General features: G+C 41.3%; 1 protein-coding gene across 1 annotated transcript in view; it reads left to right on the top strand.

The window, feature by feature from the left end:
- The first annotated feature begins 5,012 nt into the window (after positions 1-5,012).
- The window catches only part of MAML3 (mastermind like transcriptional coactivator 3), a 636,937-nt gene continuing 615,761 nt past the window's right edge, over positions 5,013-26,188 (top strand). Inside the window, exon 1 of the mRNA XM_007941205.1 lies at positions 5,013-5,486. Within this exon, the coding sequence (XP_007939396.1) occupies positions 5,013-5,486 (474 nt within the window). The remainder of the gene's footprint in view (positions 5,487-26,188) is intronic.

Raw genomic sequence — 26,188 nt, forward strand, 5'->3', positions numbered from 1 at the left:
ACATTGATGCATAGTAACGGAAGCAGAGGTAGCATATAGACTAAAATGTCTACACAAAAACCTCTTTCTTGTCACTGGGACACAGGGCCCTACCAAATAGACATACCAGGATGACACAGGGGTGGTGTACATGAAGGGTACCTGGTTCAACTCCTTAGAACTGCCAACATTTGCTCAGAGCCAGAGCCTCAATAAAACCTGGTGTAGGTACTTATTCATCAAGACCTCTCTTCAGCATCCCGAGAGAGATCATCAGTCTGAGGTGCAACCATAGTAATTTCTTTCTTATCTGCTACATCTAATTTATTTACTATTCTAGAACAACATTAATGATGGATCTATAGTTCCCATCCTGACGTTTTGCTCTATAGTAGGCTCAAATGAAAGGTAAAGATAGTCATGCTATCAGGGTGCTTGGTAGTGAGAAGGGAATAAATTGCTTCTCCAGCATTTGGACTGCCCTATGACTTTCAAGGAGCTCTGGTAGCATAGTGTCTAAGGCACTTGACTGCTAACCAGAAAGCTGACGGTTCAAACCCACCAGCCACTCCTCGGAAGGAAGGTTGGGCAATCTACTTCCGTAGTGATATTGCCTCGGAAACCCAAGGAGGGGTCACTACGAGTCAGGTCCGACTCGATGGGGCATAACAACAACAACAACAACATGACTTTCAAGGACTTATTTAGGATGGTGACCAATAAAACTGGCAACCTTGTAAGGAGATATCGTGAGAGACTAGAAGTACCCAATATGGAGGTCTCTGCTTCTTCCAAGGTTACTAAAGTAGATTAACATCTCTAGTCAGGGTAAATTGCCTATGTTGCTCAAGACTCAAGTCTTGGTCACTTCCTGCTCTTTCTTCTAATCCTCCTGAATAATTAGGACGGCGATTTTAACCTTGAGTATGTTATAGTGAAGTACTGCACATGCCAGTGTTCCTCAAAGACTCTTCCCTCTCTCACCATCACACAGTTTCACTGTCCCTCCTTTCCCCACATCTTGTCTTGGAGCATGTGGCTGCCATTCCTACCATCTTGAAAAAGATAAAAGACTGATGTCTGTGTGTGCATGTATGTGTATGTATGTGTACAAAAATACACAAACAGATTAATTGTCTTTCGTGCACTAAATCGGGAGGCAAACTACACTGTAGTTGTGCAAGGTTAGCTCCACTTGTCTTTGTAAAGCCATAACATGTGCTTCCCCCCTCACCAGTGGTGGCCCCTCTATAACTTTGGTTCCCTAAAGGAAAAGATGCAAATTCTTGTGTATTTTTGGTTTCCCTTCATGATAGGAGAGGCAGATGGCTTGATGGGAATACATGGTGCTGCTATTGTTGTCATTTATTTTTGAGAGTGATAAACTCTCAATGAAAAATTTAAATTCTGAGACATAGCAGAAAGATGGAATTAGAACCCAAGTCTCTTAACTGATAATCCAATACTCATGATCCTCAAATTTTCTGCCCCTGTAAACCAAGTTGCAGGCTTGTATGGGTCATGCAGACAGTTGGGGTAGGAGGAGGGATAAGAATTAAACTATAGTGAAGACAGAGTTGAGTGAATGCAGAGTCATAGCGTCCTCTCTGTGGTAAAGCCATGTGTTTCCTGAGTTGATAGAGACATTAGTTAGTGAATATGTGAAAAAGACAAAGGGCACTCTGTTACCATTTATTATTATTATTATTATTATTATATTATTGCTTATAATTCTCTGTTTGTGGAGTTTTTTGCTATAGAACTAAGTTAAATTTTTCACTGAAATTTGAAAAGGCACTTTTTTTTTTTTTTTAAATTGTGATTTGGGTGAAAGTTTACAGAGCAAATGAATTTTCCATACAACAGTTTATACACATTTTGTTTCATGCCATTGATTGCAATCCCCATAAGGTAACAGCTCTCTTCCCATTTCTTCCCTGGACTTACCTATTGCCTGTGGCTTTTATCCTATGCATTCTTACCCTCTGAGCTATCTCCCTGTGCAAATACTGCCCTTCTGGTTTCCCATGGTTGATTGTCCTAAGGAATGTACCTACCTGGTGTAAATATTCACCTCATAAGCTGGTCTGCTGTTTGGCTCTAAGCCAGAGAGTGAGTTAAATTGCAGGCCCAAAGGGTGACTAGGGGCCATAGTCCTGGAGGTTTTACCTGTGTCTATTAGACCAGGAGCTCCAGTGTTGTAGTGCCTACTGCATCTGACTGCTAACCAGAAGGCTGGTGGCTCAAATCCACCAGCCACTCCTCGGAAGAAAGGTTGGGCAATCTATTTCCATAGTGATACCACCTTGGCAACCCAAGGAAGAGTCACTATGAGTCGAAAACGACTCAACAGCAGTGAGTTTGGTTTAGTTTATCAGACCAGTAAGCCTGTTTTGTTTTTTTTTTTAAATGATTTTGAGGTTTGTTTCATATTTTTCTCTCACTCTATCCAGAATCTCCTGTTTTGATCCCTTTCCAAGTGGTTGATAGTGGTAGCTGGGCACCATCTAGTTCTTCTGGTCTCAGGTCTCAATCATGTAGATTGAGGTTTGCATAGTCCACTAGTCCCTAGAAATAATTGAACAGGCATTTTTGATACATAAGATTGTACATTAACTAAATAGCCCTCCAAAAAAAGTATGCCAACTTCAACAAAAGATATTCTGTCACATTGGTTTTACTACTTGGAGATAACTTCATATCACATTAATCAATATTTTGCTGCCTATTTTACCATATAATCCAGTGGATGTTAATGATATAGTGTACCATATATATCTGATTAATGAAGAAAAATATAGCTCTAACATTATGAGGTTAGAAATAGCATCCTATGCTAATCTGCAATGCCAAGAAATGAAGATGGTTTAAATCAGATCTCATGACTAATGCATGAGATCCAAAGTTCTTTTATTCCCGGCTATTTTAGAAAACTGGGGTGTATTTTTACTCTAAAAAATAATTCCGTAAGATTTATTGAGATAATACAGAATGTCTTATTATTAACATCTCATAATCAAGATTTATGTCCTACTGGTGATCACTGAAATGCTGTTTCTCCACATTAACTTATTAAACTTATGTATATGCAACGGTTTAAGTCCAGATTCAAGGATTTTATAGCTGATCTTTTTTTTTTTTTTAAGATACTCAATATGTGGAAAGATGATTCACCACAATTAAATAGAAAGTTTAGATTGCTTTCTGTGGTCGGTATTCCATTTTAATTGTATTTATTGTGAATTCATTTAAACAGAAAGAAACATATTCAGCAATAAAGTGAGCCTGTTATTTTTGCTTGTTTTTGTTTTGGTCATGACAAACTGTGAAACGCTGTGTTTTTCCTATAGTTCTAGTCCATGAAATCTGCAATCTTTCCACTTGATTTACGAAGGACCCTTAATTACTGCTGTCATTAGCACCTAGTGTTCAAAACAGTCTGTTAAAATGTACTGTTAGTCTCACCTCCAAGTCCCTGCTTGCTTTATTTTAATTTTTTTCCAGGGGTAAGGAAAACAATAATTGCCTTAATAACAACAATTATTATGTGCAGTGAAAATTCAATAATATTCCGGGTTTTTTTGTGTTCATTTCTATTTATTGAGGCGTTAGTATTTTTGTGTAAAAACTAGCCTAGAGTTTGAACAAGTGTCTATAAGCAGGGTTATTACAGTGAGGACTTATTACCTGGGTTTTAAAAACAATTCACTTATTTACCTTTTTCTTTCCATATGGATAGGAAAGACAGACAACTGCTGTGAAGCTTCAATGTTTCTTCCTGGTCATGCACAATTCTGCAATATAATGCATAAATGTATAAAAATAATTTGGGCTTGCTTGATACCTTGCTTGGAATAAGGAAATCCAGCCAGGCGCGTCCATGCTTTCTCGCTCTTTTCCTCACAGGTCAAAAGTTGACTTGTTCCCCAGATTCCCCAGAATCTTTTCTTTTTCTTAATTCTGGCAGCTCTGGCTTCCTAGTCAGAGTTATAGTAAGGCTGGGGGCGTGGGAGGGGCGAGGGAGGGCGAATCTAGGGAGGGGGAACCAGTGTCAGTGCGTGCTGCGCCCGCTCCTGCCGGGTGAAAGTCCGGGCCGGGTTTTGCGCCGTGTCCCCGGGCTTGTCTCACGGCCTCCAGCCGCCGCCGCTGCCGTGTTTACTGAGCTCGCGCGTCCTGATATCACTCCGCTGGCATGGAGGAGGAGGAGGAGGTGGAGGAGCGAGAGGAGGAGGAGGAGGCGGCGGCTGCGAGCAGTTGATCATTGTGATGGTGGCAGGAGCAGCGGCGGCAGCGGCAGCCCAGCCAAGCGTTAGGGGCTGCTCTCCGCGCGGCGTTTTGCAAAGGACTTCACCGATCTACTTTTGCAGTCGCCTCGGACTGTCCATGTGTTTACTTCCCCCAACCCGAGGATTCGATATCTAGGTTCCTGTGAAATGCAACTGAGCAGCCAAAGTACTTTGAGAACACGGGGCGGCATAAACACCAAAACTTTTTTGTGGAAGGAAAATGCAATAAGCAAGCTTGCCGTTTTCCGATGCGGCGTGGAGTGAGTGTGTGTCGCGCGTGTCCGCACTGGAGGCATATGCTTGTGTGTGTACATGGGGTGTGTTTTTCGGTACGTAGGGAGAAAATGCTTGCCATCCACCGGAAATCTCCTGGAATTTATTAGAAAATAATGGATTATAAAAAGAAGGCAGGCGAGGAGCGGATCTCCCCTTGAGTTGCAACCAGATTTGCTGCTGGCTCAGTTTGTTGTGATTCTTTTTGGTGATAGGTGTCTGATGGTATTCCGATAACACCCCCTCTTTTTTTTTTTCCCCTCGAGCTTTACAGTTTAAAAAAAGGAAACAAAAACCACCCCAAAATCTCTCCCCCTTTTTTTTTTCCGCCCCGTCGGGATCGCTGTTTCCATCCATGTGCTTGCGTCTCCCCCGCGTTCCACTTAAACTATTTTAATCCTTGGACCCAAGAAGAAGGCTGATAGGGGGGTGGATAAAAAAACTTCTTCCAAAATAGTGTGCCCGGGGAGCAGGATGGGGGATTTCGCAGCCCCCACTGCTGCCGCGAATGGCAGTAGTATTTGCATCAACAGTAGCCTGAGCAGCAGCCTCGGAGGGGCCGGGATCGGTGTGAATAATACTCCCAATAGTACTCCCGCTGCTCCGAGTAGCAATCACCCCGCTGCCGGTGGCTGCAGCGGCTCTGGGGGCCCCGGCAGCGGCTCGGCGGCGGTTCCCAAGCACAGCACCGTGGTCGAGCGACTCCGCCAGCGCATCGAGGGCTGCCGGCGGCACCACGTCAACTGCGAGAACAGGTATCAGCAGGCTCAGGTGGAGCAGCTGGAGCTAGAGCGCCGGGACACCGTAAGCCTCTACCAGCGGACCCTGGAGCAGAGGGCCAAGAAATCCGGCGCTGGCACCGGGGGCGGCAAGCAACAGCACCCGAGCAAACCCCAGCAAGATGCGGAGGCTGCCTCGGCAGAGCAGAGGAACCACACGCTGATCATGGTGAGTGCGCACTGGCAGTGGAATGGGGCGCACGGTGGTGGTGGTGGGGGCGTGGAGCTTCTTACATTAGGGTGTGGGTGTCTGATTTGTACGGTGGGTGAGGAGGGCTGAAGCTGAAGGGTTAACATCAACTTTTCTGAGGGGAAAACAACTGCTCTCGCCGCTACCTGTTAATCTGTCAGGGTTGTCAGATTTGGGAAGGAGGGGGCGAATGAGGAAAAGCCAGTCACGACTGCGAAGGGCGGAGGGAGCCTCAAAGAGCGTCTTGGAGTGAGGCGCTGGAAAAGTTTTTTTTTCCCCTCCTCTCCCTCTCTTAGATACTAATTTAAAGGAGAGTGAACCCAAGTTGAAACCTTGCTCCTCCTCTTCACCGCTCCCCACCCCATCCCACCCTACCCCTCACCATCTCGCCTCCCCAGACCAATCCCCCTACGCCCACCCCTCACAGCACATCCGCTGGGTGCAAAGAAATTGATGCTGTCGTAGATTCTGGGCGGGCACCAGGCCCTCAAACCCTGTGGGGAGTAGTGGGAAGGGAGAGGGCCTCCTCTTCGCGGCTCACCCCCCCTTTGGGCTGATAAAGTCTGAGAGTTTTGTGAATGAACTTTGAAGTGGGAGAGAAACGAGCGAGGGTGGCTGCTAGCAGGCGCACGAGTGCGCGCATGCGGGGCGTGCGAGTGCGCTCTGCCCGAGACCCAGGCTACTTCGGCAGGTGGAGCGGTTGGGAAGGTGGGGTGGAGGACCCGCCCAGAGGGGAGAGCTACCACAGTGCTTGCGCTGTGTGTGGTGCGTCACCACTACTCAACTAAGTTTGGGGTTCCTTTCCCTCCTCTTAAACTTGCCTTGCTACAAGCCGCCTTCTCTACGTCCCCTGCCCTACTCTACTCCCGACCAACTTTCAGGTCTAGTCTGATAAACCCAGAGAAGTGGAAGGTAGCTGGGAGGTGAAAGAGGCTTAAATGGCTGGGTGGGTGGGTTCCATGTAGGATGAGCAGCCAATAGCTTAACTTCGTGGGAGGAAGGGGCAGTCCCCACCCCTTAACCCTGAGGGTATAATCCTTTCTTATCGCCTCACTCAGGTTCTTTTTCTTTCTCTTTTCTTTCTGGGTTGGAGCCCGGAAGCTTGCGGAAGGTGTCTGTCACCCATCCTCACCCCACCCTGTAGCTAGGGTTAGAACCGCACACCAGCTCTGGGCGTGTGTGCCGGATGGAGGGAATCCTGGAGCGCGCCTTTGCCCGATTCCCGTGCACACTGTAGGTCGAACCGTGCAGAGCCTGCAGCGGTCAGCCCTTTCGATGTGCCCTGTATAAATCGCGTATCCCCCGCCTGGGAGTCATCGGCGCCAGGGGTGGTTCCCTTGCAGCTACAGGCTTTTGCTGGCATTCGTCCGGCTCCCGGTGACAAAGAGCCGGCGTGGGGGAGGGGAGGCCGCAGCGCTCTGCACCCTCCCCACCTTCCCCCACCCCACACGTGAGGAGGAACAATTTGTTTATCTTGGGCTTCAAGAATCCATTCCTCCTCCCTTTTCTCCGGTGCGTCCTAGCCCCTCCTCCTTCCCCTCCCTCCTAAGCGAGATCCTGCCCAGTCCCGCCAGCAGCACCTTCCTCCCCTTCCTCCTCCCTCTCTCCCCCTCTTCTTCCTCCTCCTCCATCCCCTCATGCCTGCCTTCCCCCTCCCCTTTGAACACGGCCGTGGGGGAGGGGGCAGGAGGCGCTTTGTCCGCCTTGCGGCCCTGCTCAGCCCCGGAGGCTGCCTGGCTGGGGGTGGGGGGTGGGCTGTGGGTGCGCTGTGCCCGCAGCCAGCCGTGCCCCTCCCCCTGCGGCCTCCTCCGCTGGGCCGTGGCCTCCACTCCCCCAGCAGCGGAGCCAGCCCAGAGCGCGAAGAAGAGGCGGACTCGGTTTTGAGGAAGAACCATGGTCACAGAGGCAGGGAAGGAGGTTCTCGCTTTACAAACAGGAAGCCGAAAACCACTGACACACTGTAGCTTTTCTGATTGTACCCGGAGGCGGGGCTGCATCTTGACTGTATCTCCTAATGGTACCTGGTTCTCTTGCGTCCCAGTCCTCGTGGTCTCTCCCTCCCCGCCCTCTCGCTTTCTCTGAAATCACTCACAAGTCCTTCCATGGATGAGGAGACTCACTTTTCTGAGCCTAAGATTAAAATAGAATTTGAAAAGCAGGCAGAATTTCATCCTTGTCTGCTCCATGCTCTCTTCATGTATTTGTACACCTCACACGCACAGAGTGCGTGGAAATTGGCTGCTTTCGTGAGGCTCCAAAATTCCAATCCCACAGAATCGCTCAAGACATTTCGGGATGGAGGGCTGCTTAGGCGTTTGCCTCGCCAGCTGGGCAACGCTGAAACAAAAGCCTGTGCGAGTCCCCTTGCAGGTTGCTTTTGACTGCGGGGAAGAGGAGTAGAGTTAGCGGCCAGAAAGTTTTCATTTCTGATTTTATGTTCTCACGAGGGGGTGCCATAACGGCCCTCACATGGGCAGAAGGAAGACTTGAGGGTGTGCGCACCTGGATTATAATACACCCACGGGTGGAAGCCAGCCTAAGATCTAGATGTTACCTAGTTGGAAGGAGGCAGCAAGCCCAAGCCAGAGCTTACTTTTGAAATGAATGTTTACTTAAATAGAAACATCTACTCTAAATTTCGTAGTCATTTCCAGTTTAGCAAATTAACAACAGATAGACTTACAAGATGTTTATCCGAACATTGCATTTTTTTCCCCCATCAATTTTGTGACAGTAATTTACACTTACTGATTAGAGACCTATGTAAATGCCAGGGTTGTGTACAGGAGTATATTCTGGCTTCACATATTACGTGTATGCATTTCCCACTGATAGTAGTGGGAAGTATGTATGATGAATGTAATGAAAACAAACAGCCTTAAATCTGAAAGAGTTATGTATAAATTCTATGAATCACGAAAAAGAAAATGGCATTCTTTACAAGTTATATTTCTTTATGAAACAATTAGTTTAAAAATTCACATTGGCCTCTAAAATGAGTGATTTAACTTATGAGATAAGATCTTGAAAACAGAGGTTTCAAAGAAAATGTTGATCTTCATTTCTTGACCTGGCTACTAGATTATAGTTGTGCTCTTGTGGGGTACAGAGCAATTAAAATTAGGTCTCAGATTGGGCTCCTTATTTGGAAAAACCTAAAGAAAAACAATGATCAACCAGAGCTAAATAATAATAATGGTGATGATAAAAATAAAGATGGATAGGATTTGTTTCCGTTTTACTGCTATTGTTTACCGTCTTAGGTCCAGTATGTCCAAAGTACTAAACATCGATCAGTTCTCTCTCTGTCTGGCTTGGGTTAAGAAGGCACTCTAAGGAGGGCTTTATCTGTTTTGATTTGTTTTCCTGTCTTGTACATTTACAAGCATAGGCATTAAAAACAAATATAAAACAAATAAGCAAACAAAAAGCAGGGTGAGTGAGCTGAAATAGGAATATCCCTTGGCTTCAGTCTGCTGTGAAGGTACCTGGGTTCTGTGTGAGTCCCCAGTAACCCTGTTCACACAGGCACTGAAAATCTCTCCTTAGAGAGCAGGTACCATAGGCCTCAGTTTGAAGCTCCATCACCTCAGGGGAAGGTTCATATCTGGACAAATGATCTCCACCACCACCTTATTCAGAGGGTTTTTAGCCTTCAAGGAGTTGGTGAGAAAACTTTGACTTCACCTGTTAGAGAGTCTCAGTTGAAAAGGTGTCTTTTCCTAAATGATTGTTTCAAATTTTTGTGCTAACAAAAGGAGATAAATTTATTTGCTGTACATGGAACTGAGGTAAATTTCAACAGGCAAGTTTATTTTCACCCAAAGATAGATTGACTAGACAAGGGTGTAATCATTCAGGCATACCAAAAAGCATGAAAATGCAGTCTTCACAATTTCAAAATGGCGGTGCTCTTAACCTGGATAAGACCCATCTTGTTTTCTTTCCCCTTTTACCGTATTAGCACCATTATAACTGTCACTTGTAACTGTCAACTTACACACATTTTATATTTCCTAAATTTATGTGAATTCTACTCAGAAGAGGTTATTAAATAAAATTCATTTGATAATAAACATATTAATTATTGAATTTTTGGGATAATTACAACCCGTCCAAAAATATTCTCATCTATTCTTGGAATAGATTCAGGAAAATTAATATATGCAACATATTAGTCCAGTGTTAAACCACCTCAATATGACTCTGATTTCCTCTTTCTTATCCTGGTGAAGGTAAATTATTGGCTGTGTATCCAGGTTTTTTAGCAAGTGTATAATTTCAAACCATTTCTAAATCTTCCCTACACTAATTTTCATTGGCTTCCTCTGTTCTACTGTTACTGTAAATGAAGAACTGACAGTAGGGTCTTGCAAAACCTTTCGTAGTCCACACAGGATTATGCCTTAAATTTGTGAAGAACTTTGAAATTTCATTTCTCAGGGCTTCACATGTCTTTTTTTTTTTTAATTCTTAAGAAGCATTTTCCTTAAAAAGCTCCAGTGCGTGTTTTTAGTACTATTATTTACATTCTTTGGTTGTGGTACCTTTTATTGAGTTCTGGGCAATCAGCTATCAGAAAAGTAGAAGCTCAGTTAATCATTAATCATAATCTCTACCAATGCTCTTTAGGCTGAGTTCCCAGAGAAAGCTGGGTTTTCAACCAATTAGTGTACTTGATGCTTTCCATCTTACTCTCTTAGAATTATGAGGGCAAGCTTTAGGATCTTTGTATGTTTTCTGCTACCTGACATTGAGGGAAATGAGCAGTCTAGGTACGTGGCTTTTTATTTATTTTTTTTTTACGTTTCTGAAGGATGAAGATTTTAATATAAAAATGGAGTTATATATAGTTATTTTCTAAATACTTCTCTGTGGCCGATAACCAACTGTTGTTAAAGGGAAGCTTTTCTGACAGGGTTGAGAGGAATGGGCATTTCTTTTCTTTCTCTTTTGGTGCCAGTGCTATAGAAGAGATATGGTACAGTAAACTATTTTTGCACATTTGTGTGTCATTTTTGGACACATTTGAAATATTTGTGTTTTACTTAATGTCATTTATGGAATTTTATTTGCAGTTAGCGTTATGTTTGTTACTTAACAGTCCAATACTATATTCTTGAGCTCCCAAAAAAGAGAAAAACCAAGGCCACTGCCACCAAGTTGATTTAGACGCACAGACCCTATAGGACATGGTAGAACTGCCCCATAGGGTTTTCTAAGGCTGTAAATCTTTACGGAAGCAGACTGCCTTATCTTTCTCCCAAGGAGCTGCTGGTGGGTTTGAACCACCAGTCTTATGGTTAGTGGTTTAACCACTGTGCCACATTTATCCACATCACAGATCATAGAGAACTATGAAATCATTCAATCAGACATTATCAAACTTGTCAACAGGAATGTATTTAAAACTCAGTTTCAAGATTTTTGCAATATCTGTCTTTTAAGGCTCTCAAATAGCTTTGCATTTTTTAGAGGCTGATAATTGAATTTTCAGATCTTGTGGCTATTTGCTCCCCCTCCCCAAAACCCTAGGAGGTCTGGTAGCATAGTGCATAAGGCACTTGACTGCTAACCATTAGGCTGGCGGTTCAAACCCACCAGCCACTCCTCACTCCTCTGAAGGAAGATGGGGCAACCTGCTTCCATAGTGATACTGCCTAGGCGACCCAAAGAGGGGTCACTATGAGTCAGGTCTGACTCGACGGCACATAACAACAACAACCCAAAACTTTTGGTCATTTCACTGATCTTTAGCACTGCTATCAAAAATTGGGATGAAATAATAAGAAGAGAAATTTAATTTCAGTGCTTCTTTCATAACTAATGAAACAACTGCATTAGATATAATTTGGGGTTAATTATGAGTTTGATTTTATATACTGTTTACTCTTTATTAGTACACATAATATAGAATAGGCTGCATTTTCATTCATTTAATAATATTGATACATAGCCCATAATGCTTCATAGAAGTTAAAATGCTAAATCATGCTCTTGAGTACAGACTTTGACAAGGTATATTCTTTGTTCATTTGCAGTATTATTCTAGCTAGGTGTACGGGAATAACCAGGCTTTGGTTTTTTTAAAAATAAGTATTAGGCTTGATTCCAATGACTTAGCAGCTTCAGGCTAAGTTATATCCCCTCCCCATGATGTATTAGGTAAAATAATATGCTTTACTTTAGTGTTGTTTCAAACTGACATTGTTATCTGCAAAAAAGCTGATGTACAGGTGTCTGCTGGCTATGAGTTGGAATCAACTTGATGGCAGTGGGTTTATTTTTCTTTTGTTTTTGCTCCAAAGTGATTGTTGTTGTTGTTAGGCACCCCCGCCCCCCAATTAAAATATTAAAAGTACAGCAGAATTTTAAGGCAGGTACATTCCAAACATTCATTCTCATGTGTGTGAGTTGGAGTATAAAGCCTAGATCATTAATTCTCACCAAGAATTGATTATTTCCCCTTTTTTAAAAATTGATTTTCTAAGAAAATTTAAAGAACTAAAATAAGATTAGATAAAATTATTCACAAAGTGGAAATGAAGGTTTGATGTATAATACATAAAAAGGTCATAGGGTTCCACTGAGTGGATGAGAGTAGTAACACACTTTTTTCTTTTTTAGTCTACCTGGCTCTTTCAACTGTTCATGTTGAGGGGCTTTTGAGTTGTGGATAAACAACTCTGTGTGGGAAAGAAGCACAACCTTCCCTTAGGGCCACATATACACATGCATAGGAAAAGGAAATTACTACCAAGCCTCAGGTTGTGTTTTTTTTTTTTTTTAATGGCAAGCTGTGCAGGCTATTCTTGTGGGAACTTAATACAAATCTCAAAAGGCTTGCAGTACTTCCTATGGCATAGGGAAAGGGATTCCTTAAAAATAATTTAGGCACTGCTTTTTAATTCTGTTGGACCTCCCAATGCTTGGAAATGGCTTTTATGCTGAAGTAGATTTTTTAAAATACGAGTAACTAACATTCATCCCCTTTCCACAATGGCTTAACAACCACAGGAAAGTGAGCTGTTTAATTTTTAACTAACAACCTTCAGAATTTCCTTTCTAACTCCTTAAATCCCCATCATATTGGGTGGAATCTGGTTATTAATTATTTTGTGTTTATGGACCCTCCAGCTTTCAACTATGTAAGTGTTCACTTGAGCTTGTGAAATTAATAGGATACATTACTGTATATTTTTCTTTCCCTGTCAAAATATCCTTTTCCACCCTCCCACCCCGGCCCAAACACTCATGTCTGGATAGAAGCTTCTTTCCGTTCCAAGAAAAAGGCTGATGTGATTTGAGTCTACTTGTGTATATTCAACCTGGGTTGCAACTGTGACTCAGAAGGATTGGACAGCTTTAAGAGACAAGCTCTGCTTGTGCCCCAGTGGTTATTTTCCTTTTGTTGATTGTTAGATGCTAAACCTAACTCAGGGATACCAAAAACCAAACCAAATGTATTGTCGAGGTGCTTCTAATTCATAGCGAAGTACAGCCAGATTACTTCTTAGAAGCGAGAATGATCAGACTTTGTCTAACCTACTTTGGTCATGTTGTCAGAAGGAACCAGGCCCTGGAGAAGGATATCGTGCTTGGTTAAGTGGAGAGTCAGTGAAAAAAGAGGAGGACTGTCAATGAGATGACACCGTTGCTGCAACAATGGGCTCAAGCATAGCAAGGATTGTGAAGATAGCACAGGACTGGGTAGTGTTCCATTCTGTTGTATGTAGGGTCACCATGGAAAGGGAGGCAGCTCAAGGGCATCCAACAACAACAGTCCTTACAGAATCCACCTGCCACATCTTTCTCCCTTTGAGGGGCTGGTAAGTTCGAACTGCTCACCTTTTGGTTTGCAGTTGAGTGCTTTAACCACTGTGCCACCAGAGGTCCTCTTAAAGGGATGAGTACTCAATGAAGGGCTTTAGGGTACTAGAGATAAGGTAAGGGAGGCAGAAGGGGATGAGCATCATCTGAATGGATAGCCGGAGAGATCTAAGATGTGATTTTCCTCATTTGTGGTGAATGTATAATATCTTGATGCCTTGGGAGTTTATGAAGGTAAAGTACACTTTTAGTCACTTATTCTGAACCTGTCAACCTTACCAAAACTTGAATATATAATTTTGAGAACTAAAAGCTATGTTGTTTCATCTGGAAGAAACATGTTGTTGAAATAATTTCCTGCTATCATAAATTACTGTGTTTGTCATCCCTTTAAATGAATGGTTCTCAACTGGAGGTGATTTTTGTCCCTTTTCTCCAGCAATGTTTAGCAATATCTGGAGATGTTTTTGTTTGTCACATCTAGGCAGGACTGGGGCAAGGGTGCCACTGGCATCTAGTGAGTAGAGACCAGGGATGCTGCTAAACATCCTGTAGTGCAGAAGGCAGCATCCACAACAAAGGATTTTCCATCCAAAATATCAGTCTTGCTGCTGTTGGAAGTCCTACTTTAAACAAGGACACAGGAAATAGGACATTAGGAATTGGCTAGGGATGGATTTACACAATATGGCTTTACTCACAAAATAGAAACACTATTGTTTCTTAAAGAGTGGAGAGAGGAAGAGGTGTGTGTGATGAGGTAGAGCACCTGGGAGGAAGTTTAATGACGATTGTGTGTTGCACATACCAGCTGATCATGTGACATTCTAGCTTTTCACTTAATGGTTCTCTCACTGTCTCTTTGCCTACCGGGAGGATGAATAGTACTTACTCTTCTTACTCACAGGTGATTGATAGGATCCAATGATTAATAGCCAGTGATTTAATATATCCAAGACTTCCGAAGACTTAATGTGCTACACAAATGAAAGACATATTTTTATAAATTACTTTTATTTTACCTGGTTGTTGCCTCCTGCCTATCTGCAGACTTAAAGTTGTATGATTTGGAGCTTATTCTCCTCGCACATAAACCAAGGTCTAATGAATATGCATTGAGTGACTGCTCTGTGATGGGCACTGTTCTAGAGCATCCATGCTCTCATGGCACCCACAGCAGGGCATAGTTTCACGATTTAGATTAGCTTTATGAAATGCTGTGTGAGTTTTTATTAGGACACATGAATAGAAGTAATTAATAAAATGACATGTAGGAAAATCCCAAGAGTGCTAAATTCTTTATATTTTCTTGCAAACATTGCTTTCTATAATAATTTTTTTTCCAAATAAAATCATTTTGTCAGGGGAGAGGATTAGTTGGTGTAGTAGGAAATAAGAATAAAATATGGTAGCCAAAAGAAAACAACATGCTTGGCATTTCTCAAGCTGAACAAACTGAAGAAAAAATTCAAGCCTCAAGTTGCAATATTGAAGGATTCTATGGACAAAATATTCAGCAATGCAGGAAGCATCAAAAGAAGATAGAATGAATGCACAGAATCACTGTACTAAAAAAAAACTAGTCAACGTTCAACCATTTCAGGAAATAGTATATGATCAAGAACCAATGGTATTGAACGAAGTTGAAGTGGCACTGAAGGAATTGGTGAAAAACAGGAATTGACGGAATACCCATTGAGATGTTTTAACAAATGGATGCCACACAGGAGGAGCTTATTCATTTATACCAATAAATTTGGAAGACAGCTACCTGGCCAACTGACTGGAATAGCTCAATATTTGTGCCCATTCCAAAGAAAGGTGATCCAACAGAATGTGGAAATTGTTGAACAATATCATTAATTCACATGCAAATAAAATTTTGCTGCAAGTAATTTTTGAAAAAACTTTTCCAGCAGTATATTGACAGGAGACATCCAGAAATTCAAGCTGGATTCAGAATAGGATGTGGAACAAGGGATATAATTGCTGATGACAGATGGATCTTGACTGAAAGCAAAGAATACCAGAAAGATGTTGACCTTGTGTTTTATTGACTATGCGAAGGCATTAGACTGTGTGGCTCATAGCAAATTAGGGATAACATTGCAGAGAATGGGAATTCCTGAACATTTAACTGTGATCATGAGGAACCTATACATAGACCAAGAGGCAGTTGTTCAAACAGAACAAGGGGATTCTGCATGGTTTAAAATCAGGAAGGGGGTGTGTCGGGGTCATATCCTTTCACCATACTTACGTCTGTATGCTGAGCAAATAAAATGAGAACCTGACTATATGAAGAAGAATGTAGCATCAGGATTAGAGGAAGATTAATTATCAACCTGTGATATGCAGATGACACAACCTTACTTGCTGAAAGTGAAGAACACTTGAGGCGCTTGCAGATGAAGATCACAGACCATAGCCTTCAGTATGGATTACACCTTGACATAAAGAAAACAAAACCCTCACAACTGGACCCATAAGCAACATCCTGATAAATGGAGAAAAGATAGAAGCTGTCAAGGATTTCATTTTACTTGGATCCATAATCAATGCCCATGGAAGCAGTAGTTAAGAAATTTTGTATCACACTGGCAAATCTGCTGCAAAAGACCTCTTTAGTGTTAAAGAGCTAAGATGTCACTTTGAAGACTAAGGTACACCTGACTGAAGCCATGGTATTTTCAGTAGTCTCGTATGCATGTGAGAGTTGGACAGTGAATAAAGAAAACTGCAGAAGAATTGATGCATTGAGTATTGGTATTGGTGAAGAATATTGAAAACAGCATGGACTGCTAGAAAAACAAACAAATATGTCTTGGAGGAAGTATGGCCAGAATGCTTCTTAGAAATGAGAACAGTCAGACTTCATCTCTAGTACTTTGGTCATGTTATCAGAAGGGACCAATCTGGAAGGATAGCATGCTGGGTAAAGTAGAGGGTCAGTGAAGAAGGGGAAGGTCAACAATAAGGTAGATTGACATAGTAGCTGGGATAATGGGCTCAATCATGGCAACAATTGTGAGGATGGTGCAGGACCAGACAGTGTTTCATTCTGTTGCACATAGGGTTGCTATGATTTGGAACTGGTTTTATGGCATCTAGCAACAACAACAACAACAACATGGTAGTTAAAAATGAAGCAGATGCTTTTCTATCTTTCTCCTTTTTTGACTAGGTGGCACTTGTAGCATGACCAGGATTTGACATCTTGCTTTTAGAGGAAACTAGACAAAAAGGAGAACATCTGGAAAAAGAAGCAAGCAGGAAGATGTGAGAACTTGAAATCATGTTACATGAAGAATATTTAGAAGACTTGGAGGTGTTTAGTCTGATTTAGGGGGTGATATGATTTCTTTTTAAAAAATATTTGAAGGGCTGTCATGTGAAGAAAGGATTAGATATTCTCTTTAGGGCCTCAGGGGGATAAATTTAGGATCAGGGGTTGGCAATTATTAAGACCCAGGTTTTAGTTTAATATTAAAAAGAAAAAAAGTTATGAGAATTAAAGCTCTTCTAAGATATAATGGACTGCCTTGAGGAGTAGACATATTTCCAGCAAAAGTGGTTCATTTGACCGGAATATTGGAGGATAACATCTTTCATCTTTTTTAAATCATAAAACTTTTCAAGAATGTGGAAATCACATGTCAACTTGGTGAGGACAGGAATCCCAGTGTGGTGCAAATGATAAAGCACTTGGCTACTAACCAAAAGGTTGGAGATTCAAATCCACCTGGAGGTTTCTTGGAAAGAAGGGCCTGGCTATCTCTTTCCAAAAAATCAGCCATTGAAATCCCTATGGAGCCCACTTCTACTCTGATACACTTGGGGTCAGACTGGATAGCTACTGTTCTTTTTTGGTGAGGACAGAGACTTGTTTCTTTATTCATCTTTATAACCTCAGTATATTGAAAGAGAGCTTCCAGAAATGCAGGCTGAATTCAGAAGAGGACATGGAACAAGGGATATCATTGCTTATGTCAGATGGCTCTTAGCTGAAAGCAAAGAATACCAGAAAGGTGTTTACTATGTTTTATTGACTATGCAAAAGCATTCAGTTGTGTGGATCATAACAAATTATGTATAACTTTGAGAAGAATGGGATTCTAGAACACTTGACTGTATTCATGAGGAACCTGTATATAGATCAGGAGGCTGTCATTTGAACAGAACAAGGAGATACTGCATGGTTGAAAATCAGGAAAGGGGTACATCAGGTTGTACACTTTCACCATACTTAATCAGTTTGTATGCTGAGCAAATAATCTGAGAAACTGGATTATATGAAGAAGAACATGGCATCAGGATTGGTGGAAGACTCACTAACAACCTGCGATATGCTGATGGCACAACTTTGCTTGCTGAAAATGAAGATGACTTGATGAAGATTAAAAATTACAGTCTGCAGTATGGATTACGCCTCAATATAAAAAAAACAAAAATCCTCTCAGCCAGTCCAATAAACAGCTTCACAATGGGTGGAGAAAAGATTGAAGTTGTGAAGGACTTCATATTACTTGGTTCTATAATCAACACCAGTGGAAGCAGCAGTCAAGACATCATATGACGTGTTTCATTGGGCAAATCTGCTGCAAAAGACTTCTTTCAAGTAATGAAGAGCAAAGATGACTCCTTGAAGACTAAGGTACGCCTATCCCAACCCATGGTATTTTCATTCGCCTCTTATGCATGTGAGTGCTGGACAGTGAATAAGGAACACCAAAGAAGAGTTGATGCTTTTGAGTTGTGGTGTTGGAGAAGAATGCAAAGAGTACCGTGGACTGCTAAAAGGACTAACAGATCTGTCCTGGAGGAAGTGCAGCCAGAATGCTCCCTGGAAATAAGTATGCCAAACTTTGTCTCACCTACTTTGGTCATGGTGTCAGAAGGAACTATTCCCTGAAGAAGGATATCATGCTTGGTAATGTGGAGGGTCAGCGAAGAAGGGGAAGGCCCTCAACAGGATGGATTGACACAATGGCAGCAACAGTGGGCTCAGGTGTAGCAAGGATTGTGAGGCTGGCACAGGACCAGGCAGTGTTTCATTCTGCTATGTATAGGGTCACTATGAATCAGAGATGACAGTACATAACAACAACAATAACCTCATGACCACAAAAGGACCTACCTTTACATAGTAGGAACTCAATAAATATTTGTTGAATAATATAAATTGATTAAGACTTAATTTAACTCTTCTTCCTTGGTGTTATTCCTTGGAAGTACCATGGTTAACAGTTTGGAATGTATCTCTTCAGACCTCCTTCTACTCATTTACATGTGTATTCTGCATTGTACATAAATACACATTATTTTTTTCTGCATAAATATAGTCATATTATCATATTATGCATACTGTTCTGAGATTCATTTTTTTCCAGTTAATATTTTTTGGAGCTTGGTCGGTGTCAGTACATATATATTCTCAACTCATTCTTTTAACTGCTATTAGCATTCCTAGCACTTCATATTGATGTTCCATAATCACCTATTGATAGACTGGACATTTCTAAATTCTGCTAATTGAACATGGCTGCAATGAACAATACACAGACCCTTTGTGCATATGTACAATATCTTTGTATAATGTAAATATGGCTACAATGAACAATATATAGACACTTTGTACATATGTATAGATATATAGCATATCTGTAGCACAGATTTAAGGTTCTTTCTCTCTATATAGGGAGCTCTGGTAGCATAGTGGCTAAGACACTTGACTGCTAACCAGAAGGCTGGCGGTTCAAACCCACCAGCCACTCCTCAGAAGGAAAATGGGGCAATCTACTTCCGTAGTGATACTGCCTCGGAAACCCAAGGAGGGGTCGCTATGAGTCGGGTCCGACTTGACGGCACATAACAACAACAACAACAACAACTCTCTATATAATATATGTAAATAGAAAAAAGTGGGCAGAAAATCTTGTAATCCAATATGGTTTAATACAGCACCCAAATCTTTCTACAACCCCCATGTTAGGGCAAGTGAAAATTATATCTCCTTAAAAATACAGCTTAAAAAATGTAACTAGTAACTGGTGCTTGTCTTTGCAATCTTATGTGAACACTAGTTTTTAAAGGCTATATATCAAGCAAAAAACGTATCATGCAGGAATGACATTCATTCTTTTTTTTCTTTTTTATCTTATCCTAAAAAGGTTAATGTAGTAGCAGCCTAATTAATCAGCTCCTCCTCATTCTGTGGAAGTGGGAAATTCACTTTCTTGAACAAGCTTGTAGTTCTTTTTACCTTCGCTGAGCTTTGGGTTTCCCAGGCCTGATTGTGTGACTTTATTTGTAAAATGTGTTTCGGTTTGTGATATAGTGCATACGATGTCAGTGAGTGCAGGTTTGAGTGGTCATAAAATTCTCAGGTCTGTGAGTTGCCACTTCCTACAGGTTAAATTACCCTGACTAATCCAGTCATCTGTGTAACATGGTAATAACTACCTGCGGACCTGGCCGACTGTAGAGAATGCATCAAAATGGACTTGCTTCGACAGTCACCTTATAGCATTTGTTTAGGCAGTGAGAAGTCCTATCAGTTTTCATTATACACTTGTGCGGAGATGGTCCAAAGACTGCCCTGTATCAGAATTCTTGGTTATTTTTATTTACTTTCAACCTAGCAACTTTTCTACACTGAGATAATAAAAACAGGACAAAAAAACCCACCGCCATCAAGTTGATTCTGACTCATAACTGACCCCATTGGGTTTCCAAGGCGGTAAATCTTTACAGAAGCATATTGACTCATCTTCCAGGGAGCGGCCTGTAGGTTTGAATTTCCAGCCTTCTGGTTAGCAGTCAGATGCCTTAGGCACTGTGACACCAAAGCTCCTTGAGATGATAATAACTGTGCTTATATATTTAAGTTTTGTGACAGAGGTTCAATGGTAGGTTTTTCCCCTTCCCTGCAGAAGACTAGATTCTATTCACAGGCACCACCTGTCAATGATGGCTCGTGTGTTGCTTTGATGCTGAACAAAATCTCTTTGGAGCTCCTAGACTAAGACCAACTAGGAAGAAAGGCCTGGTGATCTACTTCCAAAAATCAGCCAATGAAAACCTTGTGGTTTACAAGGGTCTGATCTGTAACTGATCATGAGATGGTGCAGTACTAGGCAGTGTTTCATTCTGTTGTGCATGGAATTGCCGTCAATCCAGGCCAACTCCATAGCGGTTTATACCAATATATATTCACATAGTTGAAGCAGTTGGTGCTATAATCTGTGCTCTTGGCTGCTACATTATCCTGCCTTCACCTGACTGAAGTGTTCTTTCTTGAAAAGGTTGTATGTACGGCACCTGTGGTTTTCTAAATAGCCATCTGTTTTCAAGGCATAGTCCATCCTACTTGACTTTAGATTTTCAGACCAGTGTGAACAGGAGCCAAAATTAAGGTATATGGTAGTGCTGCTTCTTTCCAGCTCCTGCTATTTTATAATGAGGATCCCTGTTTCAGTGTTTACTACTGGCTTCACATACCTCTGCCTTCTAAATCCTTCCTTTTCCATCTCCTTTATTACCACCTCATGTTTCACTTTTGTCACAATGGCAGTAGAGCCTGGAAACTTGTACAAAGTATAGTTGGCAATGACCTGATCCAAAGAAACAAGCTATAGGTGGGAATGCAGGTGATTGAGGGAGTAAACTTCTACCAAGTGATTATAGTAAACTAGGAGTTATCTTCCAGTGTAGGAGCCCTAGTGGCACAGTGGCTTAGTACTTGGTTGTTAACCAAAAGGTTGGCAGTTTGAATCCACCAGATGGTATGCTGGAGAAAGATGTGACAGTCTGCTTCTGTAAAGATCACAGTCTTGGAAACACTATGGGACATTTCTACTCTGGCCTTCAGGGTCGCTATGGGTCTGAATTGGCTCCACTCCACACATTTGGTTTTTTGCCTTATATGCAGTTAATCCCCTAGATGCTGACCATCAGTAGCCATTTTCTTTCCATTTAGCTGGATTCCATAGCATTTTGGCTAAGCTAAATTAATGCTTAGCCAAAGCCTGCACTAAGCACATACCACATAATGGTATGTGCTTAGTGCAGGCTTTAGGGAAGGGCTTCAGCCTGAAGACAGCTGGATAGCTTCTCTTTGAATCGCTTAAATAGTAAGGAGTTGGCTGTATACATAAAATAAGATACTTCCTTCCTAATCTTGAAATAGGCCATCCAATGTGATGAACGAAGAGACCTGTAAGTTGCTGCTCTGGTCATGCAATAAAATTTCAACTCTCTGAGGAGTGTCATCTTTCTTCTTTGTGTGTATTTGCTTCTGATTTCTCCAACATCTCCTTCTTTCATTTCTAGCACTAGGATGTTTTCTTTTAAGAATGACTTGCACATATATACAAGGTAGGCAACTGCTTTCATTTTGCATTAAGTATAACATTTATCTTTATATGGATAGTAGACAGATAAATGGTTATCTGTTTTGTATATTAGTTACATCACAGACATTTGATTGTAACTATTAGATAAAAACTATTTTCTACAAGCTATTGAGATTACAGGAGCTCTGGTGGCATAGTGCCATCTATGTTGCAGTAAATTTCTAATTCCTTTGGAAAATTAATTTAAGAATTTTTCTTTGAAAGAGTCCAGAAATAACTTGTAACATGTAATACATGACTAGAATCAGATTTTATTTTATTATAGAGTTTTTTGTTTGTTTTTTAGCATATCTTACAAAAGGTGAGTGTGTCAAACTGTTGATTTTAATTTTTTTTAAAGAAAAAAAATGAGGTGAAATTCCAAGGCTAATCTTGACAGAATAGCCATGAAAGGATTCTAATAATATGTTTGTAGTAACTCTAATAACTATATTTGTAAGTAGAAGTATCTGGGTGAGGGAGAGTTTAATGTTAACATTTAAGCAAAGAAATTTGGTTTAAGTCAGAGTTCAACAAATTTGCACCCTCTTTCTTTCTGGATACTCAGTAAAATAAATTGGATAAAGCTTTAACTGTGTGTCCTTGTGTTTTGACTTAAGAACTTCTAAGTAATTCTAATGCCAAAGTTCCTATTTCTTTCCACAAGAGGTGATTGGTACATTCCCATTGCATGCTCCCATCTTCTTTTCCTGGCTCCTTTTGTTCCCAGTTGTAATCCACTCTGGTATTTCAGTTCATCCCCTCTCTGCTTCTCTGCAAGGAGACTATATGGCTGTAGCAGTGGACTCTTTTGGCAAGCATGCAGGTGGTGTTTATCTTTAATCATTGAAGGTATTTCCTTACAGGGGTGTGTGCAGATCAACACCTCATTCTGGGAGATGGATGGTAACAATCTCTCACTACTCAAGTCTTGCAGTACCCCTTTATGGCGGAGATTCTCTGATGTTTGGTAAACAGAGGTGGTTATATAAAGAAGCAACTTTCTCAGCTTGGAAGTTGTTACTGGCAAAATGGTTGAAAATGCAGTTTGTAGTTTAACCCTTTCATGACCAAATTATTTTCTGTCTTGAAATTTTTGTTGATACCATGTATTTTCAGTAATGGAAAACTTGCTGGAAAGAATTTTTTTGAAGTGATATGGATTTTGATATAATTGTGTGGAACACCTATATCTCATGTTGGCTCTGGTGGTAGGATTGGTGGGGTGAGGCCCATTTCTTCAGATTCACTCAGTTATACAGATCCCCTCCAAGAAGTAGGATGTACTACAACTGGAAGAGCAGCTACCCAAGAAACTTGAGAGGTTGAAAATATTGGTGGGCTACATATGTCCCATGGGTCATGAAAGAGTTTACTAATAATTCCTAAATGCTTTGCAACTGCTATTGGATTTTTAAAAACACATTCATTTTCTTCAATGAAGTGTGGAAAATGATTAGAACCTATTGAAAGAATGTTTGGAAAAGTTTCTCTTAACAGTAAATAACCATACTCAACATTTCTGTTTGGCAGCTTGTTTTTATTAGAGTAGAATAGGTCTGGAGTCTACAATGAACTAGAAACATGTAATGGTAACTTTGAGGGTAACAAAGTGAGACAAACTCGTACTTTGGAGATCAGAGATATCTGGCACCCAGGCTATTGAAATTTAAATGGGCTTTTGCTATTTTAGTGTTTGATATCGTTCTTAGATTTAAAGGACTGATGTGAATCATTTAGGGGCTTTTTATTAACTTTAAGTTTTTGGTCCGAGAGATAGTGAAATTGTAGCACTCAGAAATATGTAACAATAGTTTCAAATAGGAGTCCTTGGGTGGCTTAGGTGGTTAAGTGCTCAAGAGTAGGAGCTGAAAAGTTGGCAATTTGAATACATCCAGAGGCACCTCTGAAGATACGCCCAGTGATCTGCTTGCAATATGTCACAGCCTTGAAAACCTAATGGACCAGTTCTACTCTTCACACATGGGGTTGCCAAGAGTTGGAATCAACTCCACGACAGTTCTCAGTAACAACAATGGTAGTTTCAAGTAAGGGAGCTTAAATGATAGTGTGTGCTTGTGAGAATCATGTCTGTTCCCTGAGCTGCCCCACAGGTTGTTTGTGTTACTGGTTTGGTAGGCTTCATGTTTATCTGTGGTCTGGAATGTCAAAGGATTGCAAGCCTGTGCATTTTGCTTCCCTCTACCCTTAAGTGACAGTGGAGGAGTTTCTGCTATTGGCTCATGGAGGTGGGGACAGCCATATATGGAAGAGGAAAGGGAGATTGGCTGGCTTTGGTATTTTCATCCTCTTTTTCTAATGCCATTTTCATTACTCTATTAACAAAGATAGTGGTTACTTGGAATAATTATTTATGTCTGTCTTTTCCTTCACAGCAATGCACACTTCACTTGTTTTCTTCAACTTTTTGTAATATATGTGTTGATTATACACTGAAGAGCAATAAATTTGAGAAGAGAGATAATTAGCTCTGACAGACATACAGAAATGAGACTGTAAGAGAAGGAAGCAAGCAGGTTGCTTAAGAAAAGGTTTCTATTACTGGGTTGGAGGAAAATCATTCCATATAAAACATTCTTTAGTATTAAAATTCACAGCGATGTGGGTGACACAGATTTATAGGAAGGAATGGATTGCTTTGTGATATTTTGATGAGTTTTTCGTAGCTTAAAACAATTTCTATTACTTTTTAATTTTCAAAACAGTATTTTTAAATGGAGAAACTTGAAGGTACTGAGTTGTGTGTAATAGCTTTGCAATAGGAGGAAGAAACAGCATCCCAGACACTGATACTAAAAGCTCCTTAGCTTGTTCACCAAAACCAAAAACCAAACCCACTGTTGTCGAGTCGATTCAGACTCATAGCAACCCTGATGGGGTTTCCAAGGCTGTAAATATTCTATGGAGCAGCTGGTGGGTTTGAACTCTCAACCTTCTGGGTAGCAGCCAAATGCCTTTCCCACTGTGTCACCAGAGCTCCTTTAGCTTGTTCACAATACAGTTTAACTTTGGGACCTTTATTTTAGCTTAAGTATGTGTCATTTTTGAGCAAGCTGTGTTGAATAGCTATCTGACATTAAAGAATAATTTCTCTTTTACTTTGGGTGGTTCATGAATTTGGGATAGTCTATATGAGAAGAGGCCTGGTGGTTAAGCCCTCAGCAGCTAACCAAAAACTTGGTGATTTGAATCCACCAGCCACTCCATGGGAGAGAGGATGAGACAGCGTGCTTCTGTGAAGATTACAGCCTTGGATATCCTATGGGGCAGTTCTACTCTGTCCTATAGGGTTGCTATGAGTCAGAATTGACTTGATGGCAACTGGTTTGGTTTAGTTTTTGGTTTTATGCTTCAAGAAATATGACTCATTGAGCATTAAACTGACTTGGTAGCCTAGGCTACCTCTCTCAATCTGGAGGTCCTTTGGAAAGAAGACGCTTAAACTGTCTCATTGTCTAGAGAGGAAGAGATTAATCATGAATTGCGTTAAATGATCCCTACAATTGTACTTTTTTTGAAAAAGAAATGTTCATGATTAATGAAAAAGTCTTGTAGAACTGATTTTGGCCCAAAGAGAGAGATGCAAAGTTCATGTCTTTCAAGCCAGGAAGGTTCCAGTATCACCATTATTCTATGGCTTTTCATCCCTGAGTGAAATCATGCACCCTTCAGAATTGGAGGCCAAAATGATACAGAAAAAAAGAGGATTTACCTGGAACATTCTAGGGTATACCAGTTAATTGCTTCTAAGAGAGAAGAGAGAAGAGGACACTCTTTAGGGGAATTTAACTCGGGGGGAAAAAAATTAGACAGCTCACAGCCAAGGCTATGGGGTGAGTTATATTTGGTTACTGTCAGCTCTCAGCAGCAAGGTCTCAGGATTGACCAGGGACATGCTTGAAGAAGGGCTCCAGCTGAAGCATGAAGAGTGCTGAAAGGTTTAGGTTTCCCTATAAATTGAACCCAGTGTCAACTAGGGAACAAGTGAGGAACTCATTCAAAATGTCCAGCTTTTCTTCTGTCCACACCCAGGAGGTGCTTCTGCTTTTCCGGCCTCTTTCTTCATTCCTGTATCTTTTGTTCCATGAATAAATATTATGTGGTTTGGTGCTCATTACTCTTTGATATGAAAAAAGGCAATTCATTAGGTTGCAGGAGTAGGGGGAGGGAGACACCATTTTTCACCCACTGTATGAAGCGCGGTTACTCTGATTTGAATTCCCAGAAAAGTAATAAAACAGTGAAAATAATGATAACACAGATCCTGGGCTGACAGCTGTGCAGCGCGGGAACACTGAAGACAGGCCCCTTGGTTGCAGCAGGACAATATTGTGGAGCATATGGTACCATTGCAAGCCAGTTGTTGAACTCAGTGGCTGGCTTTTGTTTGGGGAACTCTCTCTCGGCATTGGGTGGATGGTAGCTCTTCAGAAACTT

The sequence above is a fragment of the Orycteropus afer genome, unplaced genomic scaffold (genome assembly GCF_000298275.1).
Source record: "Orycteropus afer afer isolate SDZICR_OR568_19922 unplaced genomic scaffold, OryAfe1.0 scaffold00076, whole genome shotgun sequence".
In the NCBI taxonomy this organism is placed as follows: domain Eukaryota; kingdom Metazoa; phylum Chordata; class Mammalia; order Tubulidentata; family Orycteropodidae; genus Orycteropus; species Orycteropus afer.